The sequence below is a fragment of the Penicillium riverlandense genome (assembly GCF_028828495.1).
Source record: "Penicillium riverlandense strain IBT 135883 chromosome Unknown utg000003l_segment0_segment0, whole genome shotgun sequence".
Classification (NCBI taxonomy): Eukaryota; Fungi; Ascomycota; class Eurotiomycetes; order Eurotiales; family Aspergillaceae; genus Penicillium; species Penicillium riverlandense.
This window is the reverse complement of record NW_026643196.1, coordinates 1,714,537-1,733,188: the sequence shown is the minus strand read 5'-3', so window position 1 is coordinate 1,733,188 and position 18,652 is coordinate 1,714,537. Positions and strand designations below refer to the sequence as shown.

The window sequence follows — 18,652 nt, the reverse complement described above, 5'->3', positions numbered from 1 at the left end:
ATATACATGACGCCATCTACAAGGGAAAGCAATTAGGGCAAATCTCACAGGGAGAAGCCTAATTGCTCTCTCCGGTCATCCACCAGCCGTCCGTACCTGCAGTGGACCACTAGTTAGCAACTGGGCTCGCCGATAACCGCGCGGGAAAGATCATTACTTACTCGAGAAGTAGCCGGAAGAACCAAACCTCCAAATCTTCTTTGCGGAGCACTTGCTGCGCCCAGCGCTGGCCCTGGGCCGCAATCTGAGGCGCGGCCCTCTTGCCGTCGTCCTCCAGGGCGAAATACCGCATGCTTTCCACGTATTCGTCCCCCTTCAGGCTCAGGGGCACATAGTGCACCCACGGCTTGAGCCACTCGTCGTGCCACTCGCGGAAGATGGCAATCTTGTAAACGAAGCTGTTGCTGAGTAGGAACGCGTAGAACCGCCCGCTGAACGCATTGCCGTCCACATCGACCAGGAATTTGTGGGCCCAGGCATCCTGTTGCCCGGCCGCTTTCACCACGTCAAAGTATTCCGTCTGGGCATGGCAGTCCTCGGGATCGCACTGCCCGATGAAGGTGAACTTGACATCAAACAGATCGCGGTACGTATCCCGGCTGACCTCCTGCGACACCCACTGGTTGCCCTCCTGTCGGGCAAGGATCTTGGCCGAGCCAAGGGAGCTAATCGTGTCGACAAACTGCTGCCGGTGCTGACGACGCCAGCCGCCGGCACGCGAAAAACCGCCGGTCGTCGAGCCGCGCCAGTACATCCGGTCCGATTTAGACTCCCAGGCAATATCCTTGCGCCCTTCGTACGGGACTTTATCGGCAAAGTACCAGGGACTCGGGTAGAGAATGTCCTGGAAACTGGAAATTTTGCTTTGTGAGAAGACAGGGAACAAATCGTGGACGATATCAAACGCATTGGGTCGGTCGAAGAACCCGTAGGTGTAGCGAAGGGACGGGGTGTGACAGATATCGGAGAAGGCCGTGGTGTTGTAAATAAACCCCAGCTCGCCGTGCGCGTAGGAGCTGACATCGTCCATGGGATCTTCCTCAAGCGAGCGAGCGGGACTATCCGCGGGACAGGAGTTGCGCGAGTGTGTCCAGGTCGGCTGGTGCGCAAACCGATTGAAGCGGGTAGTGCGCACTTCGTCAATGCGATCGCCCTTGTTGAGATCGGAAGCCCGAGCAGACCACGAATTGGTGGGAGACGGGCTCTTGAAGGCGGCGGGAATCACCTGGTCCTTGGCCTTCTGCACCAGCCGCTGAAGATCCTCCGTGGGGATGACCACACGCGGTTCGTCGTGCATGTTGAAGACCAGATCCATGTCCGGGAGGTACTTGACAAACTGTGCCATCATGCCGACCGTGGTGTCGCGCTGCCACTTGCGATCATCACCGCCACCGTCCGTCAAGGAGACCTTGCCGTCACGAATCAAGACGCCAATCACCGCATTGTCGAACCCCAACGCCTCTCGTGCGCGTTTGCGAATCGTTTGGGGCGGGAGGCCCCAGAAGGGCAGGAGGGAATGGTAGATGGAGTCGAATTCGTCGACAAGCTGAACGCCCTTGGATTTGGCAAACTCGAACCACTTGTCGAAGTGTGGCGGCGGGTGCATCTTGTAGCGGCGCTCGTACTCGCTCACGGCCTCGGCCAAGGTCTTCGACTGGTGGAAGCGCACATTGTCAAAAGACTGCTGCGCGTTCTCGATCAGACTGCTGATGGGGTGGCCCTGCTCTGGCGGGAATGAGGTCTGGCCCGCATGAGTGTGAGGGTGTTGAATGGGTTCAGGCGGAGGGAGGTCGAGGCGTGGCGCTGGGGATTGGGAGGGACGAAGGAGCACGAGGGTGAAGCATGCAAGGACGACGATGGTCAGCAGGAAGACTAGGCGTTGTTTGCGCATGCTGCCATTAGGGGGAGGCATAAAAGGAGGGCATAGAGGGGGAGAGGGAGAGAGGGAGAGTGTGTGTGAAAGACAGAGTGGAAGCGTTGGTGGAAGCGTTGGTGGAGGCGTTGGTTTGCGCTCTCACTCAGTGCCTCCGGGGATGCCAAGAGCCGGCCACGCAGTTTAAGTGTAGTTAGTGGGTTACTTGGGTAGGGAAAATAAAGAAGCAAATCCGGGTTTCGTGTACTGCGCTTCTACAGGAGGCAAATCCGTGCGTCAAACGATAGCGGTGGCAAGATCCGATCTGCTAGGTATTCTTCGCGTGCTCGCCATAATGGGCTAAAAATGGCCACGGCTAGCTACCCCTGCAACAAATATCCATTTGGACCATCTTTCACAAGGGTGAGCAACTATAAATGTAGCCGAACATAATAAATCTCTTATCTTTGTTTTCGTTTTTGTGTTTTGGTTTGTTTTTTTGAACTGTAGCCTCTCTTTTCGACGAATACTTTGAATTGGAATTGAACCCCGACAGAAAGCAAATCACGATCCAGCAATACAGGAACAGGAGTAGTCATGCTAGAGGACGTAACAAGTGGTTGGAGTCCTATTTGGTTGTCCATGCCCCCGGATTAGGAAGAATAGCAACTGGAATGCAGCACGAGATCGGAGCGTAGGCTGCTGTTCACCATAGGGCCAGCTGCAAACGTTTTCCCGGGGGGGTGTTTCTTCCTTTTTTTGATCAGGCCAACATGAAAACTAGCGGATAGCATCCGGAGAGTCTATAATGCGATGTATAGCTCACTGCATCAACCACTCCCTGAGACTCTGCAACTTGTGCCGAGAGAAATAGGTTCACGGCATAGGCAGACGCAAGCACCAGGGGCTTGGTCTAGCCCTGTAAGCGGACACGCGGGCGCCAATCCTTTACGTTTTCGGGCCCCGTCTACCGGTGGCGGCTGGACGCTGCAGAATATTAATCAGACTCAGCTGTTTCTTGAAATGTAACCCCCCCCTCCTTATTTACGGATTTCTTTTCGCACCTTTCGATCCTCTCTCGTCCCTCTTGGTTGTTGAGAATCCATGCTCCACGAATTGTAGGTGCCCCGGTGGGTTTGTGCAACGCCATGGGGAAATTTGTCATGCTCAAAGAAAAGCCGCTGCATTCCCGACCTCAGCAAAGACGGCTCTTCGTGCAGATTGCTTGTATTCTCGCTTTGGTATGGGTCTGTTATCGGACTCTGATCGGCTTGGGGGGTAAGTCACTGCTGCGACGAGGAACCAACTGAAAGAACCTGCGCTGACCATTCATCTCATGCTCTAGGGTCCTCGCATTCTTCGCAAGATAATCGTGCAGCGGAGGATCACCATCTCACAGAGAGCTTGTCTCGGATGGTGAAGCTGCTACCAGATGAATCCCAGACCTACAAGCTGCTGAAGCCGGTTGGGACCACCGGAGAAGAGAGATTGAAAGAATTCGGACTGCGCACTCGCGAATACAAGGAGCTGTTCGAAGCCTGGGAGACATTACATATCAGCACCATCGGCGACAATAGATTTATCCGCGACGATGTGATCCAACGCATACAGCGCAACCCTCAGATCGCCAGCTCGCTTTCCATGGGCCACGCCGAACTGATCCAATATTACGAATCTTATCGCTCAACTATTACCCGTCTGGCGACCCTGTTGTTCCCATGGACAGCGCCTTACTTCTCGGACCATTTACAACTGCGCCACCAGTTATCGCAAGGCGGGCGCGGTCTGGTTTTCACCGCAGGGAACAGCCATGCTCCCTACTTGCTCACCTCGATCCCGGTTCTCCGCCAATTAGGCTGCCACCTGCCGATCGAAGTGATGTATCTGGGCGATGACGACCTCCAACCGAAATATCGGACCCAACTAGAGGCCCTTACAGGCGTGGTAACACGGGACCTGCGGCGGATGGTCAACGACGTGGGATGGGAATTGAGAGGGTGGGCCGGCAAGCCCTTCTCGGTGCTGCTGTCCAGCTTCCGGGAAGTGATCTTCATCGACGCGGATTCTCTATTCCTGCAAAATCCAGCGGACCTGTTCGATGACCCCGCGTACAACGAGACCGGGGCGTTGTTCTTCAAGGATCGAATCATTCTCCCCGAGTCGAAGAAGGAATGGCTCACGCGGATTCTTCCGCCCCCGGTTTCCAAGAATGTGAGGGACACCCGTTTGTGGACCGGTGAGAGTGGCCATATGCAGGAGTCAGGCGTCTTGGTCATCGACACATGGAGGCATTTTGTGCCTCTTCTTCTGGTCACCCGCATGAACGGGCCGGATCGTGATGGGGATTCGGCGCGGGGGGTTAGAGGCGTGTATGACATGCTTTTTGGTAAGAGCATCTCCTCCTTCATATAGTGGTACAATTCCTGACTAGAAACAGGTGACAAGGAAACGTTTTGGCTCGGCTGGGAGCTTACAGGAGTCACGGATTATGCATTCCACGATGGCGGTGCCGGAACGATGGGAGTTGCTAAGACTGAGCCGAGCAGCCAATCCGACAGCTACACCATCTGCGCACCACAGCTTCTGCACCTTGACCGGACGGGCAGACCTCTTTGGTTCAATGGGTGGTTGCTACCAAATAAATTTTCCAGCAAGGAGCCCGGCAAGTTTGAATCTTTCATCAGGGAAGAGGAGGGATATGTGAACGATGACAGTCCGTGGCAGCTGCGCACCAGCAACGTTTGCTGTCTCACGTCGAACAAGGTGTTTGACTTTTCCGACAAGGAGAAGCGTGTTCTCGAAATGACTATTGATTCAGGGAGGCGCACGGGAGCATTGGGAGAGAAGAGCACGAGCTCATAGTACAATAACTATATCCAAGTAAAATGGAAACAAAGACTGTCTTATATTCATCAACCTGTCTAGATCCGAAGTCTCTGCTAGGGCTATTTATACTATCCCCGCCCCGCCACAGACCCAAAGAATAGATCATCTATCTCTATACTCAACTTCGTTGCACCATTACCCACGAACACACCCCGTTAACCACAAAAGCACCCAGAGCCTGCAACATATAAAACTGCGCGTGGGCCACATGGAAGTACGCAGCCAGACATAACCCCAGCACCAACGACAGATGCACAACATAAAAAGATCGCCTCCGGTCTTGCATCGAACCCAACGGTGATGACGACAGGAGCGCCCCCTTGGATACAACAGCACGCGGCCGCACATACAATAAAATCGACACCATCACAGAAATAGCGAGAAGTCCACACTGCACGTCGAGATCACGCACTCGTTTCAAGAGCAGGGACCCGAATTCGGGGTGACTAGACTGCACGAAGAACGCTAGGTAGAGAACCGCATGCCCCAGCAGAAGAGGAGAAATGACTGTTCGCCCAAAGAGACGGTGGTACGGCGTTAGCATTGACTGCGGGAGTGAAGTCAAGACCGAAACCATGGATGCGGCGGATGGTTTCGTGGTTGAGATGTATGCTGCCGGTGACATGAGGACCTGCAGCGGGACCTGGGAGAGGGCGACGTGGGCCAGTGCTTTTGTCAGATGGAGATAGTCTGGCATATCCTTATCAGTTTTCGTTCGTTCTATAAAGAGATTCATGAAGCTCAGGATCCAGGGAGGATGAGAGAGAACATACCATCCCCGCTATTCCACACCGACAGACTAAGAAGCCACGCAAGCCAGATGCTGCAGATGAGATATTGTCTTCGGGATTCGATGGTCCCAGAGACAAGAGGGAGATCCCACCAGGAGGTCGGTCCGCGGCGCGGTTTGGGCGTGGTCGCTGACGCGGTGGTTAAGGATCGGTAGATGCGGATGATGATTATCACCGCAAGTATGGACCACTGCGCGTAGGTGCCGCGCAGGTCAAGCAAGTCGCGGCGGCGCAGTTTCTCGTCTTCAGAGACGGAGACGAAATGCCATGGCCAGGGGGATGACATGGCTTCCGCGCAGTTGACAGTGCGATATAGCGGGATGTATATGTATCTTTTGATTGCAGGGATGGCTGGCTGTTGTCTCCAGGCTTAACGACCGAATGCTTGTACACTCGATCAGCGATGTGGCATCATCATCGAGTTAAGGTTACGCGTGGATGTAGAATCGCTTCTAAATTGAACCGGCTGACAAATGGGCCTCTTTAGTAAATAACTACTCGTCCAAAACTACAACATGGCTTATGGGGATCAAAACCTCTACATTAACAACGCCATGAAGACATCTCATCCCAGTAGGGCTATTCTCTAAACTAACACAGAATGCCCCCAATGGGTTTGGGCGGGCGCCCATATTTGTTTGCCCAATTCCCGCCCGCGTGGAAGACCTGTCCAATTCCGACTTCACCTTCAAGGAGAGGTCTGCATCACCTCCTCCTGGCTACCGCTGGCAGTCGTGGCGAAGTACCGGACATCCACATCGTCATCTCCCTGCAGCTTCTCCAGGCTGGGCAAAATCCGTTGCTGGATAAGGTCTTGACTCTGCGGTGCGGGCGTGACCGTTTCTCCAGACTTCTCCACCTCGGTCAGGGTCTTGTCCGCTGGCAGACGTCGCAGGGTGTCAATCAGCACGGCGTAGGACTTGGCGACATTGAATCGGATGTTGGGGATCTCGTCCTCCACCAGCCGGTCCAGAATTGGCAGGATCGAGCTTTCAATGATATCGAGCGTGACAACGGGAGCAAGAGTCTGGGATCGTCAGCAGCTAGTAAAAAATTACAGCAGTACTGGGACTTACAGAGATGGCGAAGCAGGTGGTCATGCGGTAGAGGTAGTTGGGGTGTTGTCCCATCGCCATGACTTTAGGGATGATAGAGTTCTTGGACCATTCCACTCCAAATACCTCCGTGAGCTTCTTCAAGTTCTGAGTGGCCGCCTCTCGGATCGAGAAGACAGTATCACCCAGCCAGCCCATGCAAAGATCGCTCAGTTGCTCATCAAAGAACTTGACTCCCAACTGGCTAGCGAGAAGAGGGATGTATTCAATGATGGCAAGGCGCACACGCCACTGCTTATCCTCGGCCAGTTGAACAATAGCCGGCAGAAGAGATTGGGAGAGAAGCTCGATGCCAATAACTACAAGACAATTAGAAGAAGGTCGCGATATGACATAAGAAATTCTCACCTTTGTTGACTTGCTCCAGCTTAGAAATGATATGCAGACGAACATCAGGGAACTCATCCTTGAGCATTTGAAGGAACATGGGTAGAAGGTGGGCAATCGTCCTAGAGTAAAGGTCAATTGAATGGCATCCAATTGATTCGAGACAAGAACTCACTCATCCTTGCCCAAGATGGGAGCAAGACCACTGATTTGAGTACCAAGGGCAGCGCGAACGTGCTGAGATGGGTCCGACACCAGATCCTCCACACTAGTCATGATCTCATTAAGCAGAGTGTCGGCATCGATCAAACGGCAGAACCCTATTCACGATATGAGCACTAGATCGGAAAGGACGGGCCAAAAACAAAGCCCTACCTGGAATCTGGCCCGCAATTGCAGTGCGGACTTCCGCTTCAGTATCCTTCAGCAGCTTGACAAAGGCCGGCACCATATCACGAGTCACTACCTCGGCGTGAACAGCATTGGCAATCTGTTGTGGACATTAGCGCGTGCTGATCCACAAGACTGGAAAGCCAGATGACCGACCTTTTCATATCTATCGGCAACCATGTATCTGACGCGCCAGCTCTTATCCTCAAACAGACTCCGCAACGATGTCAAGAGAACACCATGGCTGGGCTGCTGCTCCTTGGGGATTTCCTCCGCGACCGAGATAAGAATATCCACCGTAAGCAGGCGCACGCTGTCCTGATCATCACCTGCCAGGTATTGGAAAAAGGGTATCATTTCGTCGATAATCACCGAGGTCTCCATCTCCTTCACAAATTTGGCGAGGTTGTTCGCCGCTTGTCGCCGCACCATGGGGGTTTCATCGCGTACCAATGCGCCGAAATGCTGACGCAGTTCTTGCTGGCGTGCGGGGGTCGCTTTCCGATACGGCGTGCAGTAAAGACCCGTTGCCGAGACCTTCGAAGTGAACCAATCTGCTTTGGAAAGACGGAAGACAAGGGGAACAAAGTACTCCTCGATCTGGCTCTCTGACAGCAGGTCGCCAACCTTGTTAAGGGATTCCACAGCCTAGCCCGGTCCATCAGCAAAATGTCTCTCGCTATGCAATTTCGATTGCCCTACCTTCTCTCGCACCAGAGGCTCCTCGATGGCCGCCAGGTTCTCCAGCGGGGAGAGGAGTACGTGCCCGTATTCCGGGCCGCCAACGTATTCTGTAAAGTTGCCCAGTTCCTCACTCAGTGCGGTCAACACCTCGTCCTCATCTTCGACGGAGTCTAGCGAATATAGGTCAGGTAAGTTCAGACAGGAAGGTTGTTTTTTAATGGAGACTGACCATCGAGGAATGGAATGAGTTCCTCCCGGGTCCTCTCGGGCCCCAGGGCGAGGGCGATCGTGGATAGACGGTGAATAGCATTGAGTCTGAGAAGAACGTCGTCATGCTATGGAGTTGAGGTGTGAGTTTTGCCCATAACACTTTCCTGCCAGACAAGCAAGGGCGTCGTCATACCTTCAGCTCATCAATGAGTACGGCGATGGGGTAGAGCTCGTCGTTCTCGGTTGGGCCCTCCATCGCGAATGTGTGATCGGATACTGAAGGAGATTGAAGAAAATCACTTTTGGATGTCCCAGTGCTGGGAGTGGGTGGGTTGATATCGGAGGGGGGTCACGACGGGGCCAGCGAGACAGGGATTATTGAACGAGGCGAGTCGGAGGCGCCTTCATGAACACAAGGACGAGTAGGGCACCTAGACCTCGCGCGAGATTAGTTGCGGGCGCGCGGAGGGTGGGAGCAAGGGGATGGTGGTTGGAGGGGAAGCAAAGATGTGGTTGAGGCGAGATCGAGGCCGGAGCCAGGTTTAGTGTTCGTGGGGGCTTTGGGCGGCAGCACCAACAACAGACCAAAGGCAGAGAGAGAGAGAGAGAGAGAGCGCACGAACCTCGACTGAGCAGAACCGTCCAATCCACCAAAGATTGAAGAAGCAGGGGGAAATAAATGCAATGAGCTGTTGTTTGGAAGAGAGCAAAGGGATAAATGATAAAAAATACCTAGGGAACAGCCATCAATTTCATGAGCTTTGCGCGGTCAGTGAAATACCACTGGCAGTGTTGGTCTGGCGGGCAGAAACCCGTAAATACGGTCACCGTCACAAATAGAGGGGTGGCGGTGGAGACTGGCAAAATATCGGAGTCATTCGCACTTTGTCTTGTCTCGGTCCGTTCAGTCAGTTTACGGCGAGAGTATTGTTCATCATGCCTACCATCTCGGTCGACAAGGCCGCCCTGTTCAAGGAGCTGGGCCGAGAGTATGTTGCGCTATTCATTCCCACCTCCTGCACCACTCTAATGGCCGACTGCTAGGTATACGACGCAGGAGTTCGATGAGCTGTGCTTCGAGTTTGGTATGTGCCCAATTCCACCATGGTGACCGGCACGGGCTAACTTGTGCGCTTTTCAATGACAGGCATTGAGCTGGACGAAGATGTACAAACACCCTGAACCATCCTTCCCCCTTGTCACTCGGACTCTAACACCAAAGTTAACAGACCACGGACTCGGACCGACCGATCGTCGATGGAAAGCAGGTGCCGCCGGAACTCAAGATCGAGATCCCCGCCAACCGGTATGCGCCATTGGACTTCATGCGACGGAAAGCAGGGCTAAAACGGTGTGCAGATATGACTTGCTGTGTTTCGAGGGCATTGCGTTGATGCTCAACATCTTCCTGGGCCGGGTATCTCTCCCAGATTACAAGCTCGCCCAACCGGCGAGCGGAGCCCTGGAGACAATCGTTGTCAAGGAAGATGTGCGTGCAACCCCGGGAGTGATTCTAGTCCGCGCATACTGATTCCATGGGTAGACGACGAAGATTCGGCCGTACGTGTCGGGTGCGATTCTGCGGGGAATCAAGTTCGACCAGGCTCGTTATGACTCCTTCATTGCGCTCCAAGACAAGCTGCACCAGAACCTGGCACGGCAACGGACTTTGGTCTCGATTGGAACCCACGACTTGGATACTGTCAAGGGACCCTTCACCTACGAGGCTCTGCCGCCCAAGGACATCAAGTTTGCCCCGTTGAACCAGACTCAGGAGATGGATGCAGAGCAATTGATGAATTTCTACGAGGTAAATTGGCTTCCTGACGTCTTGAGCTGATAGTTATTGACACCCAGCTCCAGAAACACCAACAGTTGGGCAAGTACCTACATATCATTCGGGATTCTCCAGTTTACCCGGTCATCTACGACGCGAACCGGACCGTCTGCTCCCTGCCTCCTATTATCAACGGTGACCACTCCAAGATTACATTGAACACGACCAATATCTTCATTGAGATTACAGCCACGGACCAGACAAAGCTTGAAATCGTGAACCGGATGATGGTCACCATGTTCTCCCAATATACTTCGGAGCCGTTCACGTACGCAAACTCCTTCCTATTGACTAAATATCTGTGGCTCATTTTTCACTAGAATTGAGCCCGTCAAAATCGTGTCAGAGCACAACAAGCAGACCCGAATCACCCCGGACATTTCCCCGCGCATCACCCAGGCTGATGTTACCTACATCAACCAATGCTGTGGCCTGACCCTCACTCCGGTCGATGTCTGTAACAGCCTGCGAAAGATGGCATACCGCGCAAAACCGTCCACCACCTCTACAGATACCGTTGAGATCGAAATTCCCCCGACCCGCGCTGATGTGCTGCACCAATGCGACATCATGGAGGATGTGGCCATCGCCTACGGATTCAACAACCTACCAAGGTCTTTCCCAAGCAAGTCCGGTACGATCGCCCAGCCTCTCCCCATCAACAAGCTGTCCGACATTGTGCGCATGGAGGCCGCCATGGCTGGCTGGTCAGAGGTTCTGCCGCTGATCCTGTGCTCGCACGACGAGAACTTCGCCTGGCTGAATCGCAAGGACGACGGCAACACCGCGGTCAAGCTTGCCAACCCCAAGACCCTTGAGTTCCAGGTCGTGCGCACCAGCCTGCTCCCTGGCCTGCTCAAAACCATTCGCGAAAACAAGAGCCACTCCGTGCCGATGAAGGTCTTCGAGGTCAGCGATGTTGCCTTCAAGGACCTGTCGCTGGAGCGCAAGAGCCGCAACGAGCGCCATTTCGCCGCTGCCTGGTACGGCAAGACTAGTGGTTTCGAAGTCGTCCACGGTCTCCTGGACCGCGTGATGGCCATGCTCAAGAGCGCCTTCATCACCGGCGAGGAGGGCCTCGAGAACGCCGCCATGAGCGATGCGCAGTACTACATCAAAGAACTGGATGGTATGTCCCTCCGTCTTTTTTAAGTTTAGTCTCTAACCATATCCCCTTCTTGCAGAGCCAACCTACTTCCATGGCCACGCCGCCTCTATCCACGCCCGCATCGGCGGCAAGGACCTTGTCATTGGTTCCTTTGGCATCCTGCACCCCACCGTGCTGGAGAAGTACGAGCTCAAGTACCCAACCAGCACCCTAGAGATCAACATCGAGGCTTTTCTGTGAGCTAGTGTCCTGACAGTTGACGCTTCTATACCTGTGACTCAGGTAGACGATGGCATGAAGTCAAGTTGAATGTTGTTTTCAATAGAGCAATGATGTCCAAAAAAATTTAAAACTGAACTTTTTACATTTTAAAACAATTGTTGGTATATAGATTCTTCAATGACAGACAAGATATATTTTGCCTAGGGATACTTTGCGGGCTTTGATTATAACGCTTCTTGGGGAACTGGATATATATACATCCGTTAACAGTCTATTCAGTTCCAGCGTCATCAATCCTTGGCAATTTTTTAGGCCATCAAGGACAGAATTCTACATCACTACAGCTCCTGCATTTCCATTCCAATCAGGACAGAAGAGAAACACCAACCCTTCAATAAGGCCACACGAGTAGAGGCGAGCAGATTTTGGAATATCGTAGTTTTTATTTTGCTTTCCAGAAGTATGGAAGGGATAAAAGGTTTATGAAACAAAAAAGCCGTTAAACAAGATCACTCCTGGGCATAACCCTCGGCACCACCCTGGGCCTCGGCGGCCTGCTCCTCGGCCAGACGCTGCTGCTCGGCGAGTTGCTGAGCAGCGACGGCCTTGGCACCGTAGTCTTGGCTCATGGGCTGCAGGACGGGCTGCTCCTCCTTGGGCTCGATGATGGTGACCGAGTCGGGGAGAGTCTTCTGGGGGCCGGACTTGCCCTCCGGGTCGGAGCCGCGCATGATCTTGACCTTGATACCCAGGACACCCTGGCGCAGGAGAACGTGGCGGGTGGCGCTGTCGATGAACTCCTTGGCGGGCTGGCCGGAGTGGATCATGAAGCCGTCCTGGTGTGGTTGTTAGCCGATATCCTCTCCTCGAAACGTTTTTCCAAGTGCAAAATGAAGACGGGAGAATGGGAAAGAAACATAAATGAATTTCCCGTCCCCGATCATCTCGCTAGAATGGGTGCGTGCACGTACAGTGAACTTCATGGACTTGGCACGAGCAGCACGGAGCTTGCCCGACACAACAACCTCGCAACCCTTAGCACCGGACTCCATGATGAAACGGAGGACACCGTAGCAGGCACGGCGGACGGCGAGACCGTTCAGCAGCTTGTAGCGGAGGGACTCGCACTGAGCGACGGCGGACAGACCGCGGTTCTGGACCTTGGCGGCATAGAGGGAGACCGAGTTCTCGGGGAACTTGAAGCGCTTCTGGATGAGGGAGGTGAGCTCGCGAATGCGGCGGCCCTGCTCACCCAGAACCTCCTGCGTGTGGGTGGCGCGGACGACTAGAAGGAGCAAAGGTCAGTACTTGAAGGTTGAAATTTCGATTGCATCCGTATAAGTCGTTCCTCCCCCCAAAACCACACACAAATGCCAGTATTTTCCTCCTCTTTTTGTGCACCTGTACACCTGACGGAAAGAATGAACGTACTGATATCGGTGACGGTGGGAGTCACACGGACTTCGACACCGGAGTATCCCTCCTCAGCCAGCTCGCGCTGGAAGAACTCGTTCAGCTCGGCGTAGAAGACACCGTCGGCGACGAACTTCCGGCGCTTGGAAATAGCTCCCTGGACAGCGGCCATTTTTGCGGAATTCCTGGGTTGGTTGGGTGAGGAATTGGTGGGGGGTTGTCGACGGAGGGCGAGAGTTGAGCACACAAGTTTTGACGATTCTCGGTCAGTGGGGATTTTGGTTGCCGTTCGCTCTTGCCTGTTTGGGCTAGGGCTCAACCCTCGCTTGTCAATCTGATACCTGATAGATCGGGCGATAAGGCACTCAGGCATCAACGGATCAGTTAGGGCTTCGTTCTTGGCATAGAGAGATTGGTGCTTCCTGCTCTCGAGTAGTCCTCCTGGAGCTATACCCTGTATGTATTTTGCTGGATTCACACCATGATAGCTCGCGGCCTGTCTTGTCTCAACAATTTCATACCATGATCACCAGTACATGTAGTTTTAGGTACAGAGGTGCCTTTCTGAACCTTGGAGGAAAGACTCTTTCGCGTTACTTCGAACTATGCAACGCCCATCCACCCCAGAAGCGCCGTGTACTAACATACGTCTCGTCGTGAATATGTCCAGTCATGTAACCAACCCGGAAAAAACTAGTCAATTCCCCGCGTCTACTGCATCTCCACGCCCAACTCCTCATTCCCTTTATCTGCCGCCGCCGACTCCGACTCCTGCTTCTTTGGAAACGCCAAATTCGCAATCCCAGCGGTCACAGTCGCCATCCCTGACGAGGTAGCGGTGGGAACAGTAGACTTTCCCGGGGCTGCAGTGCCGACGGAGTGGTTGGCGGTCTCGATGCCTGTCACGACCGGGGCTCGTTTAGTAGCCGGGCTATCAGTAGGCCGGGGCCCGTTCATCTCTGAATCTTCGCGACCGAAGACCTCAGCCCACCATCTAGTCTCGTTGACTCGAGGGAATATAAGACGCTCCTTGCCGCGCTGGTGGTCATCGATCACTGGGTCATAGCGCGGGTTCGTAAACTGCTCGCGCCGACAGAGGAAATAGTCCCATACGCTGCGGGTTCGCTCGCTTGCTCTCGACTGGACGCGTTCCTTTTCGTTGTTGAATAGGAACGTGCCGTACTGGCAGGCGTAGAGCTGATAGAGCAGTCGCTTGAGGAAACGCTCGTTGAATTCGAAGCGCGTCGGATGTTGGTAGAGGAGCTGATATGTGGCATCCAGGAATTGGTGAAAAACCGGGCTAGTCTCCTTCGGCTTTGTGATCTCTTTCTCTGCGACGGTGCTCCGAGGTGAGGAGCTAACCTTTCGAGCCGCAGGACTGTCCGAGTCGTAACTTTGAAGCTCCCCATCGGAGTCGGCCAAGGAGTCGCGGCTGGTGTTGTCCCGGCCAAAGAAGCCCTTTGCGCTGAGGAATGCGTTCTCGAGGGCTTTGCCGGCACCGCCGCCTTCGCCGAACCCACGGTTAGCCTCTCCGCCGATGCGTTCGTTCTCGATCTGGAACCATTTCTCGCTGTTCAGGTGGCCCGATCGGTGTCTAAACATGTGACCAAACGAAAGCCAATCCTTCTCTACCAAGACCATAAATCCTTCAAACGTCCTATAGTACGGATCAAGACAGATTTGACTCAGGGCACTCAGCTGACTGGTCCGATCCCAACCGTCGGAGCAGTGAATCAAGACATGAGAGTGTTGCAGGCCCACCTGGCGAGCGATCAGTCCGGCTCCCTCCAAGATGCCAGCGATGTGCTTCAGCCAGCCGGTTCGGGCGAGCTGGTCGCGATTCGGTCCCAAAGGTGTCACGTCTGTTTCCTTTAAGCAGTCCACCACCTTATTCAACGAATCCCGCATGACATGAATGTTGTCGATCCCCAGGTAAGCTTTGGTGGCAAACTTATAGTTGTCCATGTTCTCGGAACCCAGGCCCACGGCCTGCATGGCAAAGGCATTGACTGTAGGCCGCGCATCAACAATCAAGTTGCTCTGCTGCGCTCCATAAATCGAAGACGATTCTTCCGAATCCCCACGAGCAGCAGCAATCATATCGTCTTCTATCTCTTCTGCATTTGTCAATTCTGGGTCTGTCGGTATCGTCTCCCCAATGCTCTGGCTGGAGTCCGACGCCTCTTTCTCCAGATTAGGCTGTATAAAGCTTGCCAACGGCCTCTCTGAGCGAGAAGTTGAGAAAATAGCAGCTAGCAGCTTCTCATCCTGGATGCTGCGGTTCTGACGCACCCCGACCAACGGCTGGGAGCTCCTTGTAATCGAGCAGTTATTGACCGGGTGGAGGTATGTGAGGGCTGGGATTCGGGCTCGCGATCGGTATCTTCCAGCATAGTTGAGTGTGTTATCCGAGATAGACGAAGGGACGGGTAGAAGGGCCGGATAGGTTGGAGAGAACTGGAGATCACTCGATCAGCAAACGACCAGCAGCTTAACAGAAGATCAACCCACCTCGTAATTCACATTTATTTCAGAGATGCGCCATCCCTGACCTTGGCCTTCCTTTCCAACACCTTGACGCACCCACTCCTTGCGCGGATCATACAACTGCCACCCGTTGAAGTCGGCTTCCGGCGGAACAGGTACGTAAGAGAAGGCGTAGAGCTTGTCCATGCGGCCCAGCTTGCAAGTCCATTGCTTGATGCTATCAAACACATCGCGGGCCTTGGTCTCGTTTGTAAAGTAGAAACAGCAGAAGTTGAAATCTCGACACCGCAGGCGGATGGAGGAGGGCTGGCGGGACGCAGCGGGAGCGGGACGCAGGGTGCAGAGGGCGATGATCGGGTAGGTGATCCAGAGCTCGCGGGGCTTTATGGGAACACCTTTGGCCTGGTCCTCGCTGGACACTGGGGGGAGGTACGAGAAGATAAGGTGGTGAGGAGTGAGATGCAGGGTGCCATCAACCTGCTCCCCATGCCGAGCCAAGGTCACATTGTCAACCTGAACAACACAGAGAGAGGATCAGTAAGCGATTAGTCGGGTTGTTTGCTGAGAATCCACTGCTATCGGTGCCTACCTTGGCCACCCGTGTTCTCTCCATGCCGCCGTGGATCACTGCGTGCACATGTGCTTCATTCTCGGTGGTGAAGGGGCAGCCGATGCGGATGGAATAGGTAAGATCAGAATAGTGAGCAGTGTGTGTATAAGGAGATGCTAATTGATCCGAGGTTCGGTGTGAAGGAAGGAGGGAGTGTGGAGGGAGGGACGAGGTGTTGTTGTCGGTGTTCGGAGGTGGTTGGATCGGTGGGGCAACGGGTTTGCGGAACCCTCCCGGGGTGACTACCGTAACTACTGAACGGCACGATAGTATACAGTTGTTAGATTAAATATAGTTACATGTTATTATTGTACAAATGCTGGGAGTTCATTCAAATATGCTCCTCCTCCTCTGCTGGCTGGGTCCGGTGGACTTCAAAGGCCATGTCACAGGCGGTGTTGTAGAACGAGTGGAAATCCCGATCAAGGGTCTCCTGAAGCACATCATCAGGTTCGGATGTGGGCTGCCTTTGCGGGATCTTCATTTCCACGAAGAGATCAGTTGCCTGAGCTGCAAGGAATGGTCCACCACCGTAGAAGCGGCTAGTTAACTGGCGGCCCTGGAAATCAAAGTGCTGAAGAGCAATGCTTTGCGTATCGTTGAATGGAGGAAGCATGTATTCGGCGGAGATGTGGTCCTCAGGATCATGGCCTCCCTGATCAGTCATCTCCTCAGAAATTTCTGGTTTAAGCAATTCACGCGGCAGCATGATATGACAGAATGGTGGTAGCACCACTGATTTCTTGCTAGTAATGGGGTTGAAGAGGCCCTGTAGCGACGTCTTGATGCTCTGCAACATCGCTTGGTGGCTCAGAAAGCCATAAGGGTTCTCGGAGCCTGCCAGAAGGTCACGGTAGACGTGACGAGTAAATCGAAGATCCAGACCGTTTTCAGGAAGCAAGTAGTCGACGCTATTATTCATGAGGATGGCTTTCACACTGCGGATTTCAAGATCGACTTCAGCCTGTTCCATATCCCCGGTAAGTTTGATATTCACATCAAATCCAATATCAAGTGGCGGCAAAGAATCGGCGCTCTTAGACGTCGGTGTCAAACGGATTCGATACGGCTCGTCACCTTCGCCGAGACCGATCGGAGACAATGTGTCAAGAAAAGATGCAGCGCGGGGTACTGCAGCCATAAAGGTGCGCGGAAGAGCCATTCGGCCGAGTTGGGAGGCATTGATGGGTGCTTCGGTGAGGGAAGGGGTTTTGCGCATAAAAAGACATTTCCCGACAGCTGCCGTTATCGATTCATGGATACTGGCCCCGCGCGTCGTGGGCACCGAAGAAAGCCGAAGAAGTTTTAGCAGCTCGTCAGACAATTGAGACTGGTGTTTGTCAAAGAACGGGGTCGCAAGCTTCTCGGCCTCCATGGCTTGAGCGGATGACAAGGCCCAACGAAACCATTGCTTCTGTCGATCGAACCACGACACATTGGCCTCGGGGTCGAAACTATAAGCGCTGGCCGGCTCTGAGGAGGGCAAATAGGTCGAGAAAGGTATTAATGTGGGTGCCGTAGCATTGATCGCAAGGTTCAATGTTCTCCGAGCATTATCTGCGCCCGATTTGTTCTCGGCCAGATAGATGATCTTTCTTGGGACGTTCAATTCGTGCTCCACGGCCACCTGGTAGGTCCGATTGACCCACTCCAGGAAGTCCTGTCTGAATAGGTTGCCAGCTTCCGCAACGTCATGACCCAAATCAACATCTTCATCACGAATTCGGGTAGTGACATCCAGAATGGTCTCGCGGATATGCTCACAAGCGCTTTGCTTGCCAACGACTCTCACCAGACCCAGGGATTGCGTAACATCGATGCTGGCATCATGGAGATTGGCCAGGTTGTCGAAAGAAAAGTGCTCTGCATTCAAAAGCAAACAAATAAATGGGGCCGGCAAGCGAATGTCCACCTGGCCAACCTCGTTGATCGTGGACATCTGCCAGCAGTCCCGAAGGATTCGTTCAGCTAAAAGAGCCTTCCCTTTCAGCTCCTTGGATGCCGCAATTCGATCGGAGGCACGATCGCCAGTTCTTGCTTCGGTGCTGATGAACACAGAGGTCCCGGGCTTCCATGCACTGGCCCACGCGTGTCGCGAACTGCCGTCATCTCCCGAGGCACGGGGTGCGTACTCTGCGAGGTATTCCAAAAGTTGTTTCCGCGTAAAGGACGACGACAGGTTTAACCGTATGTCTTTCCAATCGGGGACTGACACCTTCTGACCAACGTCGAACAACCCGCGACAGCCCTCAATTCGCTCCCTGACGGCACCATCGACAAGTGGCGAAGCTTCTTCTTCTAAATCGCCAAGTATGGAATGAAGCGTTGGTCTTTCCGTATCGTCATTCGCTGCCACCGGTGGAGGGTCGCGCTGGCGCTTCTTGCGGCGGCTGCGTTGCGGTACGACCACAACCTCCTTGTGTTCTCCAAGCACCTCCGTCTTGAGCGTAACGCGTTGACTTGGCGACGGTCGCTTCTGTCTTTGCGGGCGGCAGTTCCATCGGCGCTCGTAATTATCATGACGGTAGTGTGGTTGATCATCGTCCGCACTCGAAGTGCTCTGAAGCCGAGTAAAGACATCATGCCCGCAAGACGTCCGCAGCAGCGATCGGGGACACAACCGGGACTGGAATCCCAGGAGCCCTGATGCGCTGGTCGAAGGACGGCGAAGCATCGGGGTATTCGGGGTTTGCGCGGTCTTGGACAAGAAGTCGAGGCGG

General features: G+C 53.8%; 8 protein-coding genes across 8 annotated transcripts; 2 read left to right on the top strand and 6 right to left on the bottom strand.

The window, feature by feature from the left end:
- Nucleotides 1-44: 44 nt before the first annotated feature.
- N7474_004348 (putative capsule-associated protein CAP1) lies at nucleotides 45-1,912 on the bottom strand (the record flags this gene model as incomplete). The annotated part of the gene is made up of 2 exons (XM_057195763.1): nucleotides 45-96; nucleotides 162-1,912. The coding sequence occupies 2 exons, from the start codon at nucleotides 1,910-1,912 to the stop codon at nucleotides 45-47; spliced, it is 1,803 nt and encodes a 600-aa protein (XP_057053159.1).
- A 1,088-nt stretch (nucleotides 1,913-3,000) lies between these two features.
- N7474_004347 (putative alpha-1,3-mannosyltransferase) lies at nucleotides 3,001-4,714 on the top strand (the record flags this gene model as incomplete). The annotated part of the gene is made up of 3 exons (XM_057195762.1): nucleotides 3,001-3,130; nucleotides 3,198-4,238; nucleotides 4,290-4,714. The coding sequence occupies 3 exons, from the start codon at nucleotides 3,001-3,003 to the stop codon at nucleotides 4,712-4,714; spliced, it is 1,596 nt and encodes a 531-aa protein (XP_057053158.1).
- Nucleotides 4,715-4,856: 142 nt separating this feature from the next.
- Nucleotides 4,857-5,815, bottom strand: N7474_004346 (ferric reductase-like transmembrane domain-containing protein; the record flags this gene model as incomplete). Its single annotated transcript, XM_057195761.1, has 2 exons — nucleotides 4,857-5,458; nucleotides 5,512-5,815. The coding sequence occupies 2 exons, from the start codon at nucleotides 5,813-5,815 to the stop codon at nucleotides 4,857-4,859; spliced, it is 906 nt and encodes a 301-aa protein (XP_057053157.1).
- Nucleotides 5,816-6,217: 402 nt separating this feature from the next.
- N7474_004345 (protein phosphatase 2A structural subunit TPD3) lies at nucleotides 6,218-8,511 on the bottom strand (the record flags this gene model as incomplete). The annotated part of the gene is made up of 9 exons (XM_057195760.1): nucleotides 6,218-6,556; nucleotides 6,606-6,943; nucleotides 6,993-7,093; nucleotides 7,147-7,291; nucleotides 7,347-7,461; nucleotides 7,518-8,009; nucleotides 8,064-8,215; nucleotides 8,275-8,380; nucleotides 8,449-8,511. The coding sequence occupies 9 exons, from the start codon at nucleotides 8,509-8,511 to the stop codon at nucleotides 6,218-6,220; spliced, it is 1,851 nt and encodes a 616-aa protein (XP_057053156.1).
- Nucleotides 8,512-9,191: 680 nt separating this feature from the next.
- On the top strand, nucleotides 9,192-11,440 carry N7474_004344 (phenylalanine--tRNA ligase subunit beta; the record flags this gene model as incomplete). Its single annotated transcript, XM_057195759.1, has 9 exons — nucleotides 9,192-9,244; nucleotides 9,300-9,340; nucleotides 9,403-9,422; nucleotides 9,485-9,561; nucleotides 9,615-9,744; nucleotides 9,799-10,065; nucleotides 10,119-10,360; nucleotides 10,413-11,221; nucleotides 11,277-11,440. 9 exons carry the CDS (start codon nucleotides 9,192-9,194, stop codon nucleotides 11,438-11,440), a joined length of 1,803 nt encoding a protein of 600 aa, XP_057053155.1.
- Nucleotides 11,441-11,931: 491 nt separating this feature from the next.
- N7474_004343 (40S ribosomal protein uS3) lies at nucleotides 11,932-13,007 on the bottom strand (the record flags this gene model as incomplete). The annotated part of the gene is made up of 3 exons (XM_057195758.1): nucleotides 11,932-12,258; nucleotides 12,394-12,707; nucleotides 12,854-13,007. The coding sequence occupies 3 exons, from the start codon at nucleotides 13,005-13,007 to the stop codon at nucleotides 11,932-11,934; spliced, it is 795 nt and encodes a 264-aa protein (XP_057053154.1).
- A 539-nt stretch (nucleotides 13,008-13,546) lies between these two features.
- On the bottom strand, nucleotides 13,547-15,935 carry N7474_004342 (phosphatidylinositol-3-phosphatase YMR1; the record flags this gene model as incomplete). The annotated part of the gene is made up of 3 exons (XM_057195757.1): nucleotides 13,547-15,192; nucleotides 15,388-15,835; nucleotides 15,912-15,935. The coding sequence occupies 3 exons, from the start codon at nucleotides 15,933-15,935 to the stop codon at nucleotides 13,547-13,549; spliced, it is 2,118 nt and encodes a 705-aa protein (XP_057053153.1).
- A 328-nt stretch (nucleotides 15,936-16,263) lies between these two features.
- N7474_004341 (putative respiratory complex assembly protein Rmp1) lies at nucleotides 16,264-18,606 on the bottom strand (the record flags this gene model as incomplete). Its single annotated transcript, XM_057195756.1, has 1 exon — nucleotides 16,264-18,606. One exon carries the CDS (start codon nucleotides 18,604-18,606, stop codon nucleotides 16,264-16,266), a length of 2,343 nt encoding a protein of 780 aa, XP_057053152.1.
- Between the last annotated feature and the right edge of the window lie 46 nt (nucleotides 18,607-18,652).